This window comes from Acinonyx jubatus, chromosome F2, assembly GCF_027475565.1.
Source record: "Acinonyx jubatus isolate Ajub_Pintada_27869175 chromosome F2, VMU_Ajub_asm_v1.0, whole genome shotgun sequence".
Taxonomy (NCBI): domain Eukaryota; kingdom Metazoa; phylum Chordata; class Mammalia; order Carnivora; family Felidae; genus Acinonyx; species Acinonyx jubatus.
This window is the reverse complement of record NC_069394.1, coordinates 65,989,149-66,013,436: the sequence shown is the minus strand read 5'-3', so window position 1 is coordinate 66,013,436 and position 24,288 is coordinate 65,989,149. Positions and strand designations below refer to the sequence as shown.

Sequence of the window (24,288 nt, the reverse complement as noted above, 5' to 3'; positions counted from 1 at the left end):
GCAGTTACAAAGTCTCTAGAGGGAGTCCTTGGCAATTCCTTCCCTTTCAAATATTTGTTACCTGGGTGGGGTGAGGCTTCACTTGAAAGGGGGCTTCATTAGAGTTAAGAAAAAGATTTATCTTAAGGTCAATACTATTAAATTACCATCTAAATGCTAAACAAATAGGAATGACAACTATTTTGGTTTCAGTGTACTCTATTGTTTTCATAGGCTGTTTAGCCACATTCAGATGACAATTTGTAGAATGATCACTTATTGAAAACTCTATTGAAAACGACTTTTGCTTCAAGCAAAAGTTTTTGTCTTCTATCTTTTTTAGCTAATTAACTTAACAGACATCTTGGGCTAATGTGAACAGGGAATAATTATTGGTAAAAACAAGGATCAAGAGTCTGCTTACAGACATTTTGTTAAAAAAAATACTTCTGTTGGACCTGAAGCCTCCTTGGTTATTACAGCAATTGTTTACTGTAAGTAGGTTTGTTTGTCCTTTTTTTAAATGTTTATTTATTTTTGAGAGAGAGAGGGAGTGGCAGAGAAAGAGAAGGGGAGAGAGAATCCTAAGCAGGCTCGGCACTGTCAGCACAAAGCCCAATGCAGAGCTTGAACTCATGAACCATGGGACCATGACTTGAGCCCAAATTAAGAGTTAGATGCTTAGCCGACTGAGGCACCTAGGCACCCCAACAAGGTGTTTAAATTTCACACCTGTGAAATACATATTGTGTTTCCTATTCAGGGGACAAGACTTTGTTGATATATATATTTTTTCAGTAACACAGGTCTCAGATTCAGGGCTTTACTTAACCAAATAGATACTGTACTTGATGCTGAACTACATACACAGTAAACCTCATTAATGAATGTGCTTATGGTAGTTCCTTGTTTAAAGTCATTATTCCAACAATTTTTTTTCTTGAGCTTTGACACATACACCATCTAGTTCAGTCACAGATTGATCAGCAAGGGAGTATTGCAGGCAGTAGTCTCCTGCAATTAGACTATAAGCTTCTGAAGCAAAATACTGAAATGAGTTAGAGCTTAGACCACGAAACAGCGAGCTGGTTTCAAAGCCTGGGTCTACTGCTTACTGGTTGGTGACATTGGGCAATTCATTTAACCTCTCCTCTAAAATAATTTCATATTCCTCCTCTGTAAAATAAGGATATGAAAGTACCACCTAATACTTTTGTAGGATTTTAATGAGATAATCTAGTTAACAAGTTAATTATCATCATCATCATCATCATCATCATCATCACCACCACCACTACCACCTCTGAATCCCTCACAACCTCCAATATAGTACTCTGCACTGTGTAACAAGGGAGCAATTTCCCTTTGTTGTACAACTGATTCTACCTACTAATGAATTATAGATTTCAGATGAAATCTACCAGGATTGCACATTCAAATTCTTAAAGCACTACCAGTGTACTGTGTTCCAATTTTAGGGGGCAAGAGAGTAACTTCTTAACAGTTGCTCAAACCCTAACCCTAGAAAACAATCATTAGTTCTGTATTTATAAAAGTTCCTGGCATAATGTTGGCACACTGTAGACTTTGATAAAAGGTCTGAGAAGTACAAAGGTTCATATTTCATTACTGTTTTACAGAGAAGACACAGGCTTATAGTGACTTTCCCAAAGTCTAAGAAATAGGAATATTGTCTTTATTGTCTTTGGATAGTTCTTCCTAAGTTAAATTAGGCAAAGTCAAGTTCTATTTTGTGTTTAATAACACAGATACCATTATCTTTAGTAAATGTTTTCTTAGGATATCCAGGGAATGGAAAATTCCTCCAGAGAGCTGCTTGGTTGTTTTCCATGTTACTTAACTGAGGAGTCTCTGCCCATAAGATCTGGTGTATAAGGGAAGTGATGAACAGTGGCTCTCAACCTGAGCAGCTATTTAGAAACACCTAGAGCCCTGAAAATGCCCGAGTGTAGCCCAACTCTGAGATTTTACTTCAAGATAACTCAGAGATTTTGCTTTGGAATAATCTGGTGGGGCCTATGCACCAGAATTCTTAAAGTCTTTCTAAGCTATTCTAGAAAGAACTTCCATCTAGTTCTTCCTCCATAGTCTCCTATGATTCTATATTCTAATGCTTTCTATGTAGATTATAGATTTAGGCACATTAAAATGCCATGCCCTTTGTAACTTCTGTATAAAAGGGACATTTTTAAATTTTGGAAAATTATGAAACATGACAGGAATTAATTTGTTCCTCTAAAACATATATAAACACTTGATTTTACAAAAGAAATTCCAGGATTATTCCATAATTATGTTTGAGATACCACTGGTGTGGTAGCAAACAGCCTCTTCATTTTACATGATCAAGCAATCAACTGTCTTTTTCCCTTCTAAATTCACTTAACAGAATGAAGCTTGCCCCAAAGACTCTTCCCTTTGAAATTTACAGAATGAGGGGTGCCTGGGTGGCTCAGTCAGTTGAGTGTCTGACTGGCTCAGGTCATGACCTTGTAGTCCATGAGTTCGAGCCCGGAGTCGGGCTCTGTTCTGACAGCTCAGAGCCTGGAGCCTACTTTGGATTCTGTGTCTGTCTCCCTCTCTGCCCCTCCCCTGCTCAAGCTCTGTCTCTGTCTCTCTCTCAAAAACAAATAAACATTAAAAAAATGAAATTTACAGAATGATAGCCTGAATTCCATACACTGTAATAACAATACAATGTAGAGAGGTAATAAAAATAGTAACCATAATATTGATAATTCTCCTTTTGTTCATTGTATTGGGCTCTTTCGATTAGGATTTGTTGGGGCTATGTGCCCTTGCACATCACATGTTCAAAAATGAGTGATAGTTGCACCTGTAGAGATGTGAAGTTTAAATGAAATACTGTGTACTCTAATTTTTATATTAAATTTTTTAAAATTTTATTTATTTAAGTATTCTCTACATCCAGCATGGGAGTTGAACTCACAACCCTGAGATCAAGAGTTGCATGTTCTTCTGAATGAGCCAGCCAGGTTCCCCTCTAATTTTTATGATTGATAGATTATTTTGGTTGAATATCCAAAGTCATCTGGTACCTGCTGCAGATTCTCTGTTGATGTACTAGTCATTTCTTATAATAACACTAACCCCATGTTAGTAACAGAGAGAGGTAGGTAAAAGGTCTCTAGGAGCACCTCAGGGAATGGTGAAGACCTCATAAATAGAATACACAGGGAAAACTGGCATGTAAACTACTCCCTCTTCACCACATACATGGTTTTCTTTCCAATTTTCTACCTTCCAGAGAGACCACTTTTGTCCAGTTGTGGAATATCTTCTAAGCTCTCCTCTTCAACCTTGAATGATTCAATTGGCAATACTTTTACAATACACTTAGTGTATTTTGCATCAAGGAATTATTTGTGTGCTTGCCATGAGTTATTTCCTTTTACAAACATTATTTGAAATTCACCACTTCTAGAAAGCCTTCCCTGGTTAAGTGGTATATGATCCCATTAACCTTTGGCTATATTTTTAGATGATATATCAGAAACCATATATGTATAGGTATGTGTTGATATCCTATGTATGAGAGCGCATGTCAGCATGTTTCTTTATTTCTCCAATTTAAGCACCAAGAGACAATATGTTCAATGGAGAATACTCTTCCAACTGCCCAGAATATATTTTGTTTCTACCAGCAACCCCCTCATCTAGTTCTTTTCAGATCTCTGTTTGGTTATTTTTGTTCAGGGAAGGTTTCTTTGACCTCTGTTACACTGATTTACATGGTCTTGTAACATCTCTCCAAAGTTTCTTGTATATACTTATTTGGATGATCATTTGATTAATATCTGCCTTTCTTGGTAGGCTGTAACTTTGTGACCCACAAACCCCGAGCTTACATTTGATTTTGTTTACCAGTGTATTTCTAGTATTTAGCCCAGTGCCTGGATCTAATAGGTGACTAATTGCTAAATGACTAGATGAAATAGAAACTGTGTTTTCTCTATGAAGCACAGCTACAGTTCTACTTCACACAGGAGTTTTGCAATACTTACTTTTAGAACTCATGGCTTAGGCAATATGTTAAAAAATTAAAAAGTAATGATTAAGAAGATTTAAGAAGTGGTTAATTATACAAAAATAATGAATTTTACCAAAAATATTAAACTGAATTTGAAACATAAAATGTACTTTTTAAAAACAGTCACCCATAATCTCATAATATTATTATAGCCATTATTTTCATTTCATCAAAGGATGCTGTCCTTAAGCTGATGTGATTTTAGTTTTAAATGTCTTTAGCTTCCCTTTCCCCACCCACTTCTCTGAGTGATGACAGGCTGCTTCCTAAACTCTGGCTGGAAGTCAGGATCTATGGGAAATAGCCTTTTATTCCTTTGTATCTAAAAAATCAATACTATCTAGAGACAAGACTGTTCTCTGAAATGTTCTCACAAAATAACCCTAGGCTTCCTACCTGTTGTGCCAAGCAACACGCTTAAACTCTGCCTTCAGCCTCAGGAACCAGACCCCATTGTCCCAAATTCAGAGTAATACCTGTCTCATTTAAGACTTTTTCAGTCATAGGATCTTAGTCAAAATCGTAAGAATTGTCCTCGTGGGTTGACCTTTTGTTGCATATGAAAGTTAGAGCATTTTTAATTAAATATTTTTTAATGTTTATTTATTTTGAGAGAGAGAGAGAGAGAGCAGGGGAGGGGCAGAGAGAGAGGGAGACACAGAATCCAAAGCAGGTTCCAGACTGAGCTGTCAGCACAGAGCCTGATGTGGGGCTTGAACTCAGGAACCATGGGATCATGACCTGAGCTGAAGACAGATGCCTAACCAACTGAGCTACCCAGGTGCCCCTAGAGCATTGTTTTAACAAGAGATTCCTTCATTCTTTTTTTAAAAGTTTATTATTTATTCATTTTAAGAGAAAGACAGAGGGGCACCTGGGTGGCGCAGTCGGTTAAGCGTCCGACTTCAGCCAGGTCACGATCTCGCGGTCCGTGAGTTCGAGCCCCGCGTCGGGCTCTGGGCTGATGGCTCAGAGCCTGGAGCCTGCTTCCGATTCTGTGTCTCCCTCTCTCTCTGCCCCTCCCCCGTTCATGCTCTGTCTCTCTCTGTCCCAAAAATAAATAAACGTTGAAAAAAATTAAAAAAAAAAAAGAGAGAGAGACAGAGAGACAGAGAGAGAGACAGAGAGAGAGAGAGAGAAAGAGAGAGAGAGAATGCTCCCATGCACATGGGAGTAGGGCACAGAGAGAGGGAGAGAGAGAATCTCACAAACCATGAGATCATGACCTAAGTCAAAATCAAGAGTCCAAGAGTTGGACACTTAACTAACTGAGCCACTCAGACACCCTAATTCCTTCATTCTTAAAACTACCACATTTACCACTATGGCTCAGTGCCTCTTGACCAAGATTCAACTAAAATGTTCAAATATGAAAACAGTTGGATTGATGTAGTGAGCAATTAAAGTCTCTTCCTTATTGATGTTACATGTTCTTTCCAGTATTTCTTAAATTATTGTAGTTGACATACAATGTTATGTTAGTTTCAGATGTAGAATTGACAATTATATACTTTATGAAATCGTCATAATACAAGTGTTGTTATCTTCTGTCACCATATGACATTATTACAATATTATTGACTATATTCCCTATCTATACTTTTCATACTGTGACCTTATTTATTTTACAATTGGAAGTTTGTACCTCTTAATCCCCTTCACCTCTTTCACCCATCTCCTTATCCCCTCCCCTTTGGCAACCATCAGTTTGTTCTTTGTATTTATAAGTCTGTTCCCGTTTTAATTTTGTTTTATTTTTTTAGATTCCACATATAAGTGAAATAATATGGTATTTGTCTTTGTCTGACTTATTTCACTTAGCACAATACCCTTTAGGTCCATCTATGTTGTCATGAATGACAAGATTTCATCACTTTTTATGGCTGAGTAATATTCCTCTGTGTGTGTGTGTGTGTGTGTGTGTGTGTGTGTGCTCTTTATCCATTCATCTATTGATGAATACTTAGGTTGCTTCCATATTTTGGCTACTGTAAATAATGCTACAGTAAACATGAGGTGCATCTTTTTGAATTAGTGTTTTAATTTTTTCTGAGTAAATATAGAAGTAGAATTACTGAATGGTATGGTATTTCTGTTTTTAATTTTTTGAGGAAACTGTAATGTTTTCCTCAAACATTATGTAATGTTTCCTCAAACATAGTGGCTGTAACCAATTTAAATCCTCACCAACAATGCACAAAGGTTCCCTTCTCTCTATATCCTCATCAACACTATTTATTTCTGCATATTCTCTTAATTGGAAGTTCTGAGGGAAACCTGGAGGCAGTTCCATAGCAGCATTTGGTTGAGCCAAGTACCAGTTGACTAATGATCAACAGTAAATGTAGCATATATTTTAGTATCAGTTGGTGCCTTGTAATGGCAGCCTTTACTATCATGCATGTTTTATTTTCTCTTTGTTATGTTTTCCAGAGGGATAACCAATTGGCTGATGAAGTAACAAATGAAAAGTAATCTAACTCCACTGACCCGCTTAACCCTGGATGAGAACAATGGAAAGGAGTAGCCTTTTGCTTTGAAACAGTGGAACAGGTATGGAATAGCTCCTTTCATTGTTGCCTTCCTTTATTTCTTTGCACATCTATTTCCAGACCAGTTAAAAACAGCAAGTTGTTCCTGTTTTGAGAACACAGAATCGGAGTTATAGGAACAGGTACTGTGGGTTATTTCTAACATTTCCAAGTGGTCCCATCTTCAAGTCGCTGTTTATATAAGTATCAATGTGATTAAGAGATAATTATTTTTCTATATTGAGTAATTATGCTAGGGAGAATTATTACTTTTAAACATAGGCTTAGTTAGCATTTTGGATATGTGTTTAGCTTTAAGATACAATGTTATTTGAATAAGGAAATTTTACTTCACTAAATAGATTTCAATGGAGGAATCACAAAAATAATAAGAAAATGGCAAAGCATGTTGGTTTCACCAATGACAGCCATTGAAAGTGTTTTTGCTGCATTTAATGATCTAATTTTCCTTGCCCACCATCACTTTCTCAGTCTTGAAGGAATGCTTTCAAGAAAGGTATAGCTTGATTTTTTCCAATTTTCAGAATTGACATAATAGATATAGGTGAAGCATCTTTTGCTTTGAAAAGAATATTTTATGTCAACATGAAAATTTTAAAACAGCATTTGTAAAACTCCTGGAATTAGAATCTTTGAAATAAGTATTTATATTGAATTGTATACCCATCATCATCGGAGTGCTGAACCTTCTTTCAATTATATCTGTTATCAAAAGACAGATGAGCTATATGTGACTGAATAGTGGTCAGTGCTTTAAGAAATTATGATATTAATGGAATTGTAATGTACCAAAAAGTAATTTAAGTTCAGAAGATTAAATATCATGTACTAGATGATCAAAATTAAATTACTTAATAATTTTGCATGACAACATTTTTTTCTACATTGGATGGCTAATAGATGAGGGACTATGAATAAATAATAAAGACCTGAATTTTACATTGGAGTATTAGAATTCAAAAGGCTACAAAAAAAGAATTCATAAATATTATATTTTACATAAGGAATTTAAAAAAGGTATGGCTCCATTATTTAGTTTAAGGTTATTTAAGGAGAGTTTTTAGATGTTTTGACTATCACTCTGTAGTTAGTATGTTCTCAGGGCATATATCTATATTTATACATTTTTATACAACTAAGTTTTTCACTGAATTACACTGTTGCATTTGAAACTGGATGTCATCTACATCAATAATGTATGAAGTCTGGTTTCTATATCAGCATAGAGACAGGAAAGGAGCCATGTTGTTGCTATTTGATGTACAGAAGGCAAGTTTGCAGTTTTTTGGTCCCTTTATGTTATAGTCTGTAGAGTCCGCTAACAACTCACCACAGTGACCAACTATTGACCAACTATCTTTTTCTTGTGTTACAGTACTGATGTAAAAGTGCTTTTTTTTTTAGTACTTTAATCAACAGACTTCATCTGTTTGAAAGGCAATCTTTTGGGAATAGGGCAAAGAAGGTGAAACATAATAATTTCCAAACTTTTTACAACAACCCACTCTGAATATTGTTCAATCCATACCATAAAGCAAGTCAGCTACTGGATTTTATTTAGTAGGAATAGATTACAGTGTTATTGGATTTCTAAAAAAGAAAAAAACATGATTTGAAAAAAATACATAAACCAAAGTAATAGCAAGTTTTCCTGGTGAGTTTCTATGTATGAAATTATTTGAGAGATAGAATCTGCCTTCCTTTTTTCCATTAGGAAGAGGAATGTGTATAGAAGGATAGATCCTAGGCTGTTTCCATGATTATTCTCTGGAAAGGATTAAGGATAGCCCCCAACTGACCCCATCTCTCTTTTCTATACCTGGGATAAGTTTGAAGGGAGTAGTCTTAGAAAAAAAAAGTCCCAGTCACAATGTCAGAATGTCCTGCCTCCTCTTTCAGCCCCCAAACCCAGAAGTCTTCTTTTCTGTTGATTTATGCAAATAATGGTCAAGAAAGGCAATGGCTACCACGTCTATGCAGATCCAAGGTTAGGCTTACATGCGAGAGCTATAATAGAAATATATGCTAAGTTCTACAGAAATAAGTGGTAGTATTATTATCAGCTCAGATTTCATCTTTTCTGTGAAGTTCTCCCTAACATTCTCATTCAAGTTAACCACTCATTTTTGATTTAGTTACCCAACAGACATTTATCACACACCTAATATATCCCAGGGACAATGTTGGGCCTCTGTTGGCAGAAAACAGAATCCCTGTCTTCCAGAAAATTCTTTCATCTATCCTCAGTACTTGTTCAACCTCTAAACAGTAGTTTCATTATTGGCTTACAGTTTTGTATCTCATGTTAGTCTGAAATCTCCCTAAAGACTTGGCCTGCGTTGCAGGCTTTGACTAAACAATTGAACTTCTGCTGTGAGTATTACCATAACCTGTTTAAAAGATTATCTTCCGTAACCTGTAAATCCTTTTCCTGGATTAGTGACAGCAAGACCCAAGTAGGAAGGAATCAAAGCTGGTCATGCAGCATGATACTCACAACTGTGGAAATTGTGCATGTTTTGTTAAAATTGATTTTAGGACCATCTGTTGATTTATGGGAGCCATGGCATCTGAGAGATGGGTGAAGAGTGAATACATTTTTTCCCTCAAACTGAAACTATTTCTTTGGAATGCTGAATACAAAGATAAATAGATAAAACAAAAATAACTATTTGTCTTATTTTTATTTCTTCTTAGTGTTCCTGAATAGCTCTCCACAAACTTTCTTTATGAAAGGGTCTTAGGATAGATTTATCACTGCTCCTTTTATCTGTACTAGTAATGTTTACACAATATATATAAATGAATCTGTTAGAATATCTTAGTAGATTATTATTTCCCCCAAAGTATTAATTCCCAAGTATCAGGAAGCCACATTCACTTTAAAGGATGAGTAGGTGCAATAATTTAAGATTAGCCTCCTTTGGAAGTGTTTGGGGAAGCCCTGGTGGTGTTTAATTGAGAGAGTACATGACACTTAGGAATTTTGGTTAACAGTGACCAAAACCTAGTTAAAATATGCTCAAAAGAAAAAACATGTGTGTAAATTTGGGTATGGGGAGGAATTTTATTGGTTCCATCTGAGGAAGAGTTGATTGACAAGCTGTGGGAGTGGAAGAGTTGCAAGTGCACCCTGAAACAACTAGAACCACGGGATTGAACTCTACTGGCTCTGTCTCCCCATCTTCTAGCCACTGCTCCTCTTCTTCAAATCAGTTTCAATTTCTCTCATTTCAGGCCAGCCAACAATACCTAAATTTTACATTTTACTGATTTTACCATCTGTGAGATTGTCCTATATATAAAAAAATGCTAGGGGAGGACTCTGATTGGTCTGCCTTGGTACCCACTCTTGGTCTACTCAACTGAGATCAGGTAAGACTGAGGCAAGTGTCAGGAAAGGCATATGTTGCAACGGGGACCTAAGCATTCCTCAGAGAAAGGACAACTAGTACACTAATAAGTAAAGTCTGCTACAATGATCTATGGCCCAAATTTCCCAAAAAGCATTTGTTAAGTTGGCTTAGATGATCTCTAACTCCATATCTTACAGTCCTAAAATTTCAATCATTAGTTGATATATTCTTAGTTTGTGACTCTGGGGATCTTGCTAACCAGTGACATCTTAAAATCTCAGAGAGACAAGTAGGATGACTGTGGCCCTACTCCTTGTCCACAAAGCCACACAGAAATCCCTGCCTTCCAAACCCACTCATTTGTGGCATTTAGTATGACTTGTAGAAGCCTACTGGTTGCCTTGATTCCTGGCAACCACAGGTGTATGAATGGTGCAGAGCATCAGTATCCTGAGCATATCTCTGTGTGGTGGCAGTAGGACAGAGGAGACAGAGAAGGAAGTAGGGAGGGTGTCAGTTACTCAGGCAATTCTTCCTTCAATTGTGAATAATCAGCTGGTCTGTGGTTGCAGGATAGGGCTGACCTGTCAGCCTGGAATACAGAGATGAATGGCATACCCCAAGTCTTGAATTGCTTACTCCCTAGGAAGTTGTAATGGGTAGACAAGAAAGGTAAACTAGCACAGCAATGAAAATAAGTGCTATAATTTACTGAATGGCTGCTAGTCAGTATGAGCATCAGTTAGATTTTGTTTTGTAGCTCGCAAAGTAAGGATTCCTTTTCCTCTTGGTGAAGGTCCTTGGGTGAACCAGGAATTTGGGACGCGGCTCCTTCTGGCCTCTAGGGACACTCTTTTCACAGGTTGCTAATTGAGGAAGGAACAATGAGCTGTGCCACAAAGCAAGCATTTGTCCTTGGTGCCTCTAGGCAAGATTTTTGCCTCGGTCTTCCTTTTCTTTCTTTTTTTTTTTTTTAAGTTTATTTTTTTGAGAGAGAGCGCAAGTGGGATAGGGACATTCACTCTTACAGCACTTGCTGTACAAGGCCCAACGCCAAGAAATGGACAATGATTTTCAAGGAACTTCTAGTCAGAGGAGCTTACAATCTAAGTAGCTTTTATTTTCCTTATTTTGTTTTTGTGGCAAAATTTAACATTTACTCTTTGAACTGTTTTTAAGGGTACTATTTAGTGACATCAAGTACAATCACAGTGTTTTCTAATCATCACTACTATTTCCAGAACTTCTTCATCATCCCAAACAGAAACTCTATGCCCATTAAATACTAATTCCCCATGTCCCCCAGCCCCTAATAACCTTTATTCTACTTTGTGTCTCTATAAATTTACTTATTCAAGATATCTCATATATGAGGAATTATACAATATTTGTCCTTTTGTAACTGATTTATTTCACTTAGTATAATGTTTTCAAGGTTCATCTGTGCTGTGGCATGTGTCAAAATTCCATTTCTTTTTATGGCTGAATAATATTCCATTGTGTGTATGTACCATATTTTCATTCACCTGTTGATGGACATTTGGATTGTCTCTACCTTTTGGCTATTATGAACAATGGTGCTATGAACAATGGTTTATGTCTTTGTTTCTTAATATATGAATACACTGAATTATTACAGCAACTCCATGATTTTAGGCACATTTCTATCTCCAGTTTACAGATAGGGAAGGTCATGCAGCTGGTCATGGCCAGGCCAAATCGACTACAGTGCACTCTCAGAATTACATACTGAGCTGCTTTTAATAAAAGTAGTTATCTTTTTCTATCCTGTGATGTGGGCTTTATTATCCTTTTATAAATGAAGGTTTAGAGAGATTAAGTGGTGGATACAGGTATGCCTCCAGGTATGCTTGCTTCTCTTCACCTTCCCTAGAGCCAAAGCATGGCAGGTAGATGGCTCCTTGGGTCAGATAGCCCAGCCCCTTCTTTATAAACCATAGGGAAAGGATCTATCTCAAGTGCAAAACCCATGAGCACTGTGGGGTCTTTGGCATCCTTAGCTGCAGAGAAGTTCTAACCTGGCACTCAGATGATTTTTCCCCCTGATATTTATAAAAGTTGTCTTTTATTGTAAAATGGAAGATTATTTCCATTGTCTAGCTAAATCAGGAAAACATACATAAAAGGAGCTATGCAAATTATGGCAAACAAAAAAATCTACATATGCCTGACCTGTGAGGATTCATTTTCAACAATTCTGAACTAGCTGGGTATTTAGATTACATTTCTAACCATGTGGACAAAGCCATATTCCATTTGCATGGCTGCCTATAGCCTTTAACACCCTGACTTGAAGCTCCACTTTTGGCTCTCCTAACCCTTTTCTCCTCTTCTTTTGTGGCTGGCACAAAAATGTATTTCAGATTGTCATTTTACAAAAGGTTAAAAATAAACTATCTTTTCTTTAGAGAGTGGGATCCAGTATGCATAACCTTCATGGCTATTTCCCCTCTTTGTTTTGCAGCCTGAGAAAATGGCATGTAACATACCTAACCAAAGACAGCGGACTATGTCTACATCTGGAGAAGCTCTATATGAAGTTCTTGGTCTGCAAAAGGGAGCATCAAATGAAGAAATAAAGAAAACTTACAGGTACAGAGGAAGTTCAATGATGACATTTCTTATACTACTAGTGATAGTTATTTTGTGATAGGCATGTGCTCCCAATTAAAGACATAAGCTTCTTGCCAAAACCAAGTCATCAATGTTTTGAACCTGATGTTCCCTGTTCTACAAAATAGGCAGTTAGGAATAGACAAGTGTGACACTGACTTTTAAAAACAATGCTCTCATGATTTGGGGCCTTAGGAAACAGAAGCCTGTGTTCTAGGCCTGCAGTGTCAGAGAGAGAGAGAGGTCACGGAGAATGACCAGGAGTTTTAACTTAACCCAAATGATAGACCATCATGGAATCTGGTAGAGGAATTTTAAAAAAGCTGGAGTGGGGGGAGCAGGGAGGGAGGCTTGTCACTATTCCTGTATTATACAGTATACTTTTCAAGTCTTCAATTTTGATTTTTCATACCTGATCTTGTTCCAAGTTAGCTATTTTTGGGAAAAACTCAAATATGTTTTTCTTTAAAGCTCCAAGGAATGAATAAAAAAAAGTGTTGATTACAAAATAGTTTACTTACAGCACAAAATTTGGAAATTACTCAAAATGAAGACAATAACATTTACCCATAATTCTATCTCTAGCAGTAATTATTGATATTTTGTTTTTTTCTCGTTTTTTTTTTTTTTTGTCTAGAAAAAATCAGATTGGATTCATTGATACCCTCTATCTTTTCCAAGGTTCTATCATGAAAATATCTTGGTATTATTAAATATTGATTTTTTTTAATGACCACAGCCTATGGCTATTCTGTAATTATTTTATGAGATATTTTTTGAAGTTTAAGTTCTTTTAATTTTCCCCATACTTAATATCCCTGTACACAAAACATGATGCCTATTTCCAAGTATTTCATTATTTTCTTATTGAGGAATAAAGATCTGCCTTTAGAGAGAAAAAAATAAATGAAAATAGAAAAGAAAGTTTCTCTTGATTTGACTTTGAATTAGGTTTTTAAAACTTATTGTACTTTATTTGACATATTGCAGTTTAGAATTTTTAAGTAGGCAAATTTCCTTTATGGATTTTGTTTTATTTGTCATGTTTAAAAAGCCACTCTCAATTACAATAAAAATACTAACCCATGTCTTATTCCAGTACATTTATAACTTATTTTTATATTAAATCTTTGATCCATTTGGAGTTTATTTTGATGTAAGTAGTGAAGGTAGGAGTCTAGATTTATTTTTTCGCAAATCACTAGCCCACCAATATTTATTGATTTCACTGTTTTTACCTACTGATGGGAAATTCTTTGGCTTTGGATTGGAACCTTCACCATGTGCTAAACTGTGGTACCTGAAATGCCTTCAAGAAGCATGTGCTGGGGAATAAATGACAGAGGTGAAATTGCCATTTGTATCCAAATAGTTACATGAAAATGGTCAAGGAGTTTAATCAAAGTCAATATCAATCTTCTAGTTTACATTTCACTTAAGGTGCTGGGGACAGTAAGTCTTCACTGTTTCACTGCTCCCCAGAGTTATTTAGGAGTGTGCCTAGGAGCTGCTCAGCCTCCTGTGGGTGGAAACCCATAGCTGAGAGTTACTAAACTTGACCCTTAAGGCTTCAGGCTGAGACACTATGCTGGAGGTGGGGGCTTGGAATCAAAGCAATTGCACGGCAAGCTTACTACCTCTAAAGATGCTTCCCAAAATGAGAAAAAAAGTGATATCTAACTACCTTGTAAACTTTAAAACCCACTTTACTTTACAAATGTGACTTTTAATTGCCTCAATTAATTTTGTAAGCTAAAATTTCAGGTCATATCCTAATTAAGGCACTAATTATCCTGAGTTGTTTGCAAGTTTAATAATTACAACCTAAAGTCTTTTCATGTAATCAGCATCTTGCTATTAATTTTGTTTTAATGTCATACAAATATCATTTTTTTCAGCTGATTAAGGTGATAGTATGCTGCCAAAAGCATCTACTTCTATCTAAATTACACATTTGTATTCTGCAAGTTATTCAAAATGTATGAGTAAGCTGAAAATCCACTGAGAACATTATTCTTACATTTAGAAATCGGGATCAAAGCAGTCACAATACAGTGAAATTAAAAGTCAGTGAAAGTTGGGGCACCTGGGTGGCTCAGTTGGTTAAGGGTCCAACTTCAGCTCAGGTCACGATCTCATGGTCCGTGAGTTTGAGCCCCGCATCGGGCTCTGGGCTGATGGCTCAGAGCCTGGAGCCTGCTTCCAATTCTGTGTCTCCCTCTCTCTCTGCCCCTCCCCCGTTCATCTCTGTCTCTCTCTGTCTCAAAAATAAATAAACATTAAAAAAATTTTTTAAAAAGTCAGTGAAAGTTAATAAAATTACAAATTATTGAATCCATACACTGCTTGACCACTGTTGCAATTCTTGGTTGTGCCCCTGAAAGCAAATCTGAATTAGAAGATTTCCTTCTTCTTTTACATTTTATTTTTGAGTAGATAATATATTCATCTGATTAAAATGAAAATATGCAAGCACATATACAAAAAAGAGTTTCTCTCCTGCCTCATATTCCCCAGATTCCCTCCTCAGGGAAGGCAATTTTTGTGTACCTGTCTAGAGAGATTTTAGGCCTATATAAGCTTACATAGAGACCTTCTGATCTGAGCAAAATGATGTAGACTTGTTTGTCTCTGCTTCTTCTTGCCAAGCATGACTAAAAGCTTTGGAAATAACATAAGAGACAACTAAAAGGTAGAAGGAGGAAGATGAATTAGTTAGGGACCAGAGGACCAAGGGAACAACACAGTGGCATGGCATTCAAGAGAAAGTAACCCAGACCCAGCCTTTCCTGACACCAAATCTAGCAAGAGAAGGCGGCCAAATAGCTTTATGCTTCCTCCAAACTGAGTAAGAGTCCTGCCAATAATTCTAGCCTAGAGGAAATAGCAAGGGGAACCAACTAAATGTTTCCCTAACAATAACCCACCAAAGAACTTTCCCACCAGGCAGAGACTCCCCTCTCCCAACCCAGAGACTCCACTTGACAGGGGACATTAGCAAGCAGGTTCCTGCCACAACAAGCACCCAGTCCCAAAAGTGCTTCTTGTCTCTGCAGGCTGGAGATTCCCTTCCCCCACCTAAAGGCACCAGGCCACTCATCTCGGAAAACTCCTTCACTTTCTCAACTAGTACCAACAAGTACCAGTGGGGGTCCCAGAGGCAGGAGAGAAACCAAGAAGACCAACATAGTACTATCAAGTCTCTGAAAATTAGACTATCATTGGAACCACAGCCCATAAAAAGTAGGCTATAACCAATATGTTAAATCTAAACAGAGTAACGGTCTGTTAAAATAAAAAATTTAAGTAGGACCCAGAGTCTCCTCATTTAATAGCCAAAATGTCCAGATACAATTAAAATCATTTATCATACAAAAAAATAGAACAAACAAGAAAATCTCAACATGAATGAGAAAAGATAATCCTCTGATTCCCACACTGAGATGAACCAGAGATTAGAATTATCTGACAAGTAGCCATCATAAGAAAAATTCAACAAGCAATTACAAATGCTCTTGAAACAAGTGAAAAGGGAAAATTTCAGAAAAGAGGTAGGAATTATAAAAAAGAACCAATGAAAATTATAGCACTGAAAAATAATAGAAATAATAAAAACAACTGATGAGTTCAATAGCAGAGTGCAGCTTACAGAGGGTAGAATCAGTGAAGTTGAGGACAGATCCATAGAATTTACCCAATCTGAACAACAGAGAGAAAATAAACCAAAAACAAACAAGCAGGGCCTCAGGAACCTGTGAGATCATAACAAAAGATCCAACATTTGTAACATTGGTGTCCTAGAAGAAGAGAAAGATAATGGGACTGAAAGAATATTCAAAGAAATAATGACTGAAAATTTCCCAAATGCAACAAAACATATAAATCCACAGATCAAGCAGCTAAGTGAATTAGAAATAGGATGAATTCAAAGAAATCCATGTCCAGACACATCGTAATTACACTTCTGAAAACTAAAGACAAAGAAAATATCTTGAAAGCAGCCAGAAAGAAACAACACATTACCTATAGGGGGATGCCAATTCAAAAGACAACAGATTTCTCATCTGAAATAACAGAGGCCGGAAGAAGTGATACACTGTTTTTCAAGTGCTGAAAGAAAATTACTGTAAACTGCAAATTCTGTATTTGATGAAACTATACCTCAGGAATTAAGGGGAAATAAAGACATTCTCACATGAAGGAAAACTAAAAGAATTTGTCACTTAGCCAGATTTATTCTTCAAGAATGGCTAAAGGACATATTACAAAAGAAATAATAAAGGAAGAAATCTTGCATCATTAGGAAGTAAGAAAGAGCAATGGAAAGGCAGAAATATAGGTAAATACAATATACTATCTCCAGAAATTTTCTAAATTATATATGACAATTGGCACAAAAATTATAACACTATCTGATACTCAAGACAATGATATTTAAAAGTGGGGAGGATATGGAAACCTAAATGAAAAGTTTCTGCACTTCACTCAAATTGGAAAACATTGCTATCAGTAGAATGTGATGAGTTGTATATACATATATATATATATATATATATATATTCAACCACTAAGAAAACTATACAAAGTAATACACTTCAAAACACTATAATAAGGCTCTTCAGCTCTGGGAGATTTCATTGAGGTTCTAGCCACCAGATTTCCAAGGATGCCCTTATGTACCCAGACTCCCAGCCCTGAATAGTAGACTGTGGTGGCTCAAGATGCATCCCTATCATAGCCCTAAAACAAAGCTACCTGATTGTGTTCTCTTTGGTAACTTGAATGAGGTAAATATAGTTCACCATTCTACTGCTGCTCAGCAAGCACTTCAGGTGTGTAATTAGATCCTTCTTTTTTTGGTACTGACACATAAAAATCCTTCACTCCAAATCCAGTAGATTGTTGATCTACACATACTGTTACCCAATTATAATGAAGCCAGGAAGGCTGATCAGAGCATGTAGCATGTAGTATGTCTAGACTCTCTTAGATTCTTAATGACTTCATAACAACGAGTCTAGTTCATTATTCAACAAATATTTATTGAGCACTGTTTTAGGCACTGAGAAAAGTGCAGTGAAAAAAGATGAAATCCCTACATTCTTGAAGCCTATATTCTGGGCTGGGGGAGTAGGGAGGCCTAAAAATAGCTAAATAAACTATACAGCTTAGTAGATATTGGCCAGTACTATGGAGAAAAGCGAAGCAGGGAGTATTGATTTTAACACTAAAATCCCTCTGTTGCAGTGCATTTTAAGTATAAAGTAGCAGTTAAGAATGTAGGGTATGAAGTCAGAAAGACCTGGATTCAAACCCTTTCTCTTAACCTCATTTTATTCATAAGTAAAATGCAGATAACAGTACTGACCTCAGAGGGTTGTTAGGTTTGAATGAGGTGATACATGTAAAGTGTTTAGCCAAGATTTGGGACACAGTTACTGGGCGTCACAAAAAAATACATAAGGCATCAGAGAAAAAGGCCTATAGAATGGCATTCTTCAAAGTTAGCTAGGGTATGAATACAAGGAGACTCTCCAAGGAATATGTGTGTGTGTGTGTGTGTGTGTGTGTGTGTGTGTGTACGCGTGTGCACGCTTCCAAGTGCATGTGTGAGAGTGTGTGCATGTGTGTATGTGCATATGGGTAACTGTGTGTTTAGATTCTGTGACATTTAAATTCTAGTGAATACATTTAAAAGAGTGTTAACAACTATTTTATTTTAACATGTTAATGTCTGTAATATGCTGAAAATTACACCTTTGCATCTGTTTTATCTTACAAAAAATTTAGATACCAAGTTAAAAATGTTGAAGGGACAATTTCTCAAAATTACTTTAAGGAACACATAAGCAAAAAATTAGAATCGAATTGAGAGAGAGAGAGAGAGAGAGAGAGAGAAACCTAAACATCATACCCAAAATGATTACAAGGAGCCATTTAGGTAAATTTGGGAGAGAGGCCTGAGGGCCTTCCCTGAGGCCCTTTGTAGGTCCGATGTTGTTCAGAGCATAAAACCCTCACAGGTTGTGAAATTCACTCTTCTTTTCTCCCTCTCACATTCCATGAATTCCCTGAGGTCAGGCATTATGCCTTGTCTTCCACTGCACTTTTATTAGTTCTAGCTAATATTTACCAAATTCAAAAATGCTTTGGTCAACAAGATGATTTTGCCTGTGGTATATGTCTGTGTCTCTTTAATTATATTCTCAGCTTCTTCAGGACCATTTCTCAAGGGTTTTGTCACCTAGATGAACGGGGAGTCATTCACTGACCCAGTAAAGAGAGGGACAGCTCACCAAAGAAAGACCATAGTTTCAGATTGGGACACGGTGCATTTTTGTTATGGCTATAAGACCTTCAGGTAAAATGTAGTTAGGGGATAAAAAAGGGAAAACTCTGAGAAAATAGAGCCAGGTATGTAATATAGAGAATGTGAGTCTTGAGTATTCAAAATCTCATATGCAGCTTAAATGTTAGTTTTTATTTACACTGATGTGTGCATTTTTGTAACAAGATTAAGTTACAAGATTAAGTAACAAGTTAAAAATGTTGAAAGGACAATTTCTCAAAATTATTTTAAGAATAGATTAATATGCCCAAAAAGGAAGCCACCTGGTTCTTCTAGTGTTTTGGGGACAAGAGCCTAGCAATGTGCTGGCCTACTAGATGAGAAATCAGACAAAGATCTAGCCCTTCCTTAGCCCCTCAGAATACCACAAAATCAGAGTGAGCTAGTTTTATACATTAGCACCTGGGTTTCTGTGCTTCATGAAAGTGCTGAATTTATCCTTGTTGATGAGGTACCAAATATCCTGGTTCACAGGGCAGCAGGGACTTGATTTTTCTCTTGCATTCAATTTCACATGGAACATTCTGGAAATCATCCTCCATCTCTGAAGAGGTGAGTTCTCAGAGTAGACCAACATGAGGCAAATGTTATGTTCACAAGAAGCAGGAAAGTGTGTCATTTCCATAGTGATCTATGGCAACCTCAATCTGTGGTGCTCTTATCCATCTTTATTAGCAATTATAGGTCAAAACAGAGGCTGCTTATGAATAAAGTGTAAATGTCAGGGGAATGCATAGCTAATAGAAGAATTGTAAATATTTACAAGGCAAAGTGATGATTCAAGCTCACAAGATAAACTGAAATTAATCTCTATCAGTACTAATTTGTTTCCTGAATTCTAAAACCTTCCACTAAAAAGAAGAGTATATGAGGCTATGTCAGTTATCTTTCAGGTCAGGGGCATATCCTCCTTCTCCCATGGAAAATCTACTTCGTCCTCCCAGTTCTTCATGCACCTTCATATGTTCCTAGGCACTACAATCATTATGATCAATGACTTTTCTTTCCATTCATTCATTCAATGCCTATTTGTATTGGATACTTATTTATATTATACTATGAGAAAATGAATATAAATATCTATCTATATATCTGTAACTACCTGATTACATGTAATTTGTACCACTTAAAAATCTTACCTTATAAAGAGTTAGACTTAGTAAGGTTAAAAGATATATATAGAATGACAAGCAAAATAAGGGAGACTGTGGTGAGTAAAATAGACTGACTTGAGTATAGAGTTCATATTAATCATTTAAACGAAAGTGAATGCTTCATTCCATCATTCATTCTTGACCTAGGTACTGTGCCAGTATCTATAAGGAAATCATTGTCACTGACCTCATGTAACTTGAGATATAATGCAGGAAACAGAAATGAATCAAATGTTGATAAAAATTAGTATATAATTACCAATGAGATAAAATATTTTGGGGGAAAAAAGCATTGCTCCATGAGAATTTATAACAAAGAAGCTAATTTTGGACTCAGGAGTATGGAAGTCTTCCCTGAGAAAGTGAATGCAGTCTTTCTTCACTTATTCATTCTTTTTTTCTTTTTGCTCCTCTGACTGGATAACTTCCAATGTCCTATCCTCCAGGTTGCTGATTCTTTCTCCTACATGGTTGAGTATACTTTTGAACTCTCTATTGAATTCTTCAGTTCAGTTACTGTATTTTCAACTCTAAGCTTTCTGTTTGGATTTTTTGATGGTTGCTATTTCCTTGTCAAATTTCTCATTTTGTTCATGTGTTGTTTTCCTAATTTTGTTTGTTTAGGTTTTCTTTTAGTTCACTAAACTTCCTTAAAGAGATTATTCCAAATTCTTTGACCATTCATAGATCTCCATTTCTTTAGGATCAGTTATTAGAACTTTATTAGTTTCCTTTGATGGTGTTATATTTACCTGATTTTTCATGATCCTTGATTCCTTTCTTTGGTACCTGTGCCTTTGAGTAGTGGGATTCCTATTCCAGACTTTACAGGTTTGCTTTGGCAAAAACAGTTTTTCACCAGTCAACTAAGTTTGGGTATATCTGCTGATGATGTTTTTGAGCAAGTGGGGCCTCCTATTGTGGCCTATTTGGGGGTAAAGCCACTGTCTGGGCTCTGAGGACAAGCAAGAGGGTCTGTGCCACTGGCTAAGAACAGCTGAATGGGACCATTGGCTTGGTTTCCTACCCAATCAAGGGGTGTAGAATAGGCTCTGCAGTTGTCTGAATTTTCTGGTCAGGCTTACTAAATGGTCAGGACTGGGCATTGTATTCAGTGGTAGATGGGTTTATGAATTAGCTTCCCTGACCTGGCAGAGCAGCAGACCAGGGCTCAGGGCTTATACAGCTCTTTTGGGGGCCCAAATCAAGCCTGAGTGTGCACTGAATTCCCTGGTTATGTAAGGCCACTGGTTTTGCTCCACAGATGATAGAAGTTTCAGGGTATGTTCCCTGTTCAAGTGCCACTGTACAGAGGGCTATTGAATGTACTAGGCAACTTCTGTGTGCTCTGGTTAGCTTCCTTGGTAGGACAGGCTGAATGCTATATTTAGTGATGAGCAGGTCTATGAGTTAGATTTCCTGAACAGGCACAGTAGGGGGAGTAGCTCTAAAACCAGTACATTTCTTTGTTGTCTTAAGTCAACCTAAGCTCCCCAAGCTCCCCGGCCAAACAGGGCTACTGGATTTACCCTGAAAACTATTGTCTCTGTCTTCTCTTCTCTCTGCTCAAACGGTGCTAGGCTGCACAGCTTCAAGTTGTTGCTGGCCCTCTGGTCAGATGGGGCTGGAGAACTTTCTCCACAAGGGGTGGGGATATATCTCAGCCCCCTTGCTGAGACAGGTGGATGATCCAGGCTCCTCTCAATTTCCCAAACAGACTGTAGTTGAGAGAGGCCAGGTACTACCCTTAGCTTTTCCTTTCAATTAATATGCCTGCCTGTGCACAACACAGGAAACCTCCATGCCTGGTACTGGCATTGCTCTGCAGGTGATCAGCTCTGCCTGTCTACTTCTTGGCTCGAGTGCCACTGGGCTACACAGCTTTCAGGAGTTGTCAACAGCCTTTCTGATCAGATGGGGATGAAGGCACTCCCCACAGAAAGTGAGGCTGTGACTCAGCACCCTGCCTGGGTAAAAGCAAACCAATCTCTAGGCCTGGCAAAACTCCTCATTTGAGGATCCAAATCAGGCAAATCTGGACCCTGCCAGGTTCCCTGGTCAGAGTGCACCCCCAACTTAGTTCTGCAGATGAGCAAAACTGCTGGTTAGGATTACAACTTGGGCACTGCAGGTATGAACTCAGTCTCCCAAGTTCTATGTGCTGGTTGTTGTAATTCCCTTACTCCTTCATCATTACAGTAAGATTCCCAGTGCCTGGGCCCCAAAGAATCCCTTGAAATACTTGTGATTCAAGACTAGAGGAGAGCTTCTATAAAGTGACCCACAAGGCTGGGGGAGATTGGTTGTCTCCCCCTGGGTTCTCTTCATCCACTGGAGGAACCTGAGGCTCAGGGAGACCTCTCCACTTGGGGTTGTGCTGTCTTAGGGAGGGGGCAATGTGGTTAATGTGTAACCACTTCTCTTCCCTTCTAATGAAGTTTGTCTTGGTCTGAGGTGCAGGGGAGTGCTTCAGCCTCACCCCCATGTTCTAGGATTCTCTCAGTGTTGTCTTTTTTAAAAATAGATGTTAGTAGTTGTTCTTTCAAGGGGAAGTGAAGTCAGGAACCACCTATGTCAACATCTTGGTGACATCACTTCTATACTGCCTTGATTTTATTACAATTTACACCAATTTCTTGAAGGTAATAAAAAAAAAGCCAGAAAGGCAAGCCCAAGAGCCACAATGAAGCAATGATAACAAGAATAATAAAAATAACCAATATAAATGGAATACTTATTATGTGCCAGGCACTGTGTTCAGTGATTTGTATTCATTTTTCTATTTAATTCTCACATCTCTAGTGTAGGTACTTTGTCATATTCATTTTACAGTTTTCTCAACCTCCTATAAGGGTAAGTTAAGTAGCTGTCCAAAGTTACACAGCAGTACATAGTGGAGTTAATACTGGCACTGGGTTGTCTTACTCTAGAACCCACTGCTTTCAATTACTACATCTTTGATTTTAGAACAGCTCCCATGAATCCCAAAGATTCAAAGACCAGATTCTGAGTGATGAGTCATTCTGGAAAATGGAGTAAAGGTTAATGTCTGAGAAGAAAGTCTAGGGATGAAATTCAGGATTCTTATCCCCAGTTGGGATTTAAATATGGAAGTAGGGAGAGGAATCCAGAATGAGCATAGAGGTTTAAGTTACAAACAATGTGGGTAAGTGGGTCCACTATTGGCACAGCCTGGGAATGACTGTACATCCCAGCTAATAGGATATCTGTCCTTTCACTAGACAGAGTAGCTTTTGGTACTGACAGCAAGGTTCTGTATATTTGATAGTTAAAAGAGTAAGATCTGCCAAGGAATCCTTATAGGTCATAAGGTAAGGCAATGCACCTTTTCCTGGCAATACTATTAAGTCCAATTGCTTCTTAAGTCATCTGTTGATAAACTAAAATCATGTCATCATTCAGCATATGTTACCTTCCAATATTCTGCACCTTTAGCTATGCCTGATGGACTAAGTGCTTAATAAATAACTGATAAATAAATGCATGAATAAAATCATAAATGAGAAAAAGCAATGTTTGTCTTCTTGTGTGCTTTAGCAATGGGCATTGAGCCAAATAATCTCATATAGTAATTGAAAGAAATTACATGAACATAAATTTAAAAGTAGGGGTATGAAGGTACAACACTGTTAGACTTCATTAAAAATTGTTAATCTATTAGGTACCAAAATATTCCTTAAATCTTCTTAATGTCTATCAGTATTCTCCTAACAGAAGCATAAATAATCCAAGTATACTTTCAAATGAATATGTTTTCCATAAACTTCAATACATTTTACTGAAATTGGTATAGATATTAAAACTATCAGTAGATGATTATGACAGTGAAAGTCGTGGAATAAGGAACTCTAAAAGTCAGCTTTTCCATAAAAACAACTAAAAATCTGAAAAGAACTGTCAGAATCAAACTTTTCAGAATCTGGAAATTAACCAAAAGCCTATGGCAATTGAGCTGTACTTATATATATATTTTAACATTAACTATTGATAAGAATGGTGATTTTCAGGGCATTTTAGGTTGCCTTAGTCCCATACCCTGCTTCTCAGCTCAGTGGTAAACTTGAAAATAACTGCTAGCACTCCCAGTAAGAATACTAGTAGTGGTACCAGAGGATTGCAAAAAGACCTAATTTTCAAATAATTATCATTTGTTAATCTGTGTGGGCTCTCT

At 37.1% G+C, this 24,288-nt stretch overlaps 1 protein-coding gene and 1 long non-coding RNA gene across 4 annotated transcripts in view; one reads left to right on the top strand and one right to left on the bottom strand.

Moving 5' to 3' along the window:
• Nucleotides 1-24,288, bottom strand: part of LOC128312840 (uncharacterized) — a 130,458-nt gene that overhangs the window by 50,299 nt on the left and 55,871 nt on the right. The window lies entirely within an intron of this gene.
• The window catches only part of DNAJC5B (DnaJ heat shock protein family (Hsp40) member C5 beta), an 81,823-nt gene that overhangs the window by 15,884 nt on the left and 41,651 nt on the right, over nucleotides 1-24,288 (top strand). For all 3 annotated transcript variants that reach the window (XM_053208292.1, XM_053208294.1, XM_027042755.2), the window contains 2 exons: nucleotides 6,485-6,604; nucleotides 12,445-12,572. In XM_053208292.1, the coding sequence (XP_053064267.1) occupies nucleotides 12,454-12,572 (119 nt within the window). In that variant the 5' untranslated portion in view covers nucleotides 6,485-6,604; nucleotides 12,445-12,453. The remainder of the gene's footprint in view (nucleotides 1-6,484; nucleotides 6,605-12,444; nucleotides 12,573-24,288) is intronic.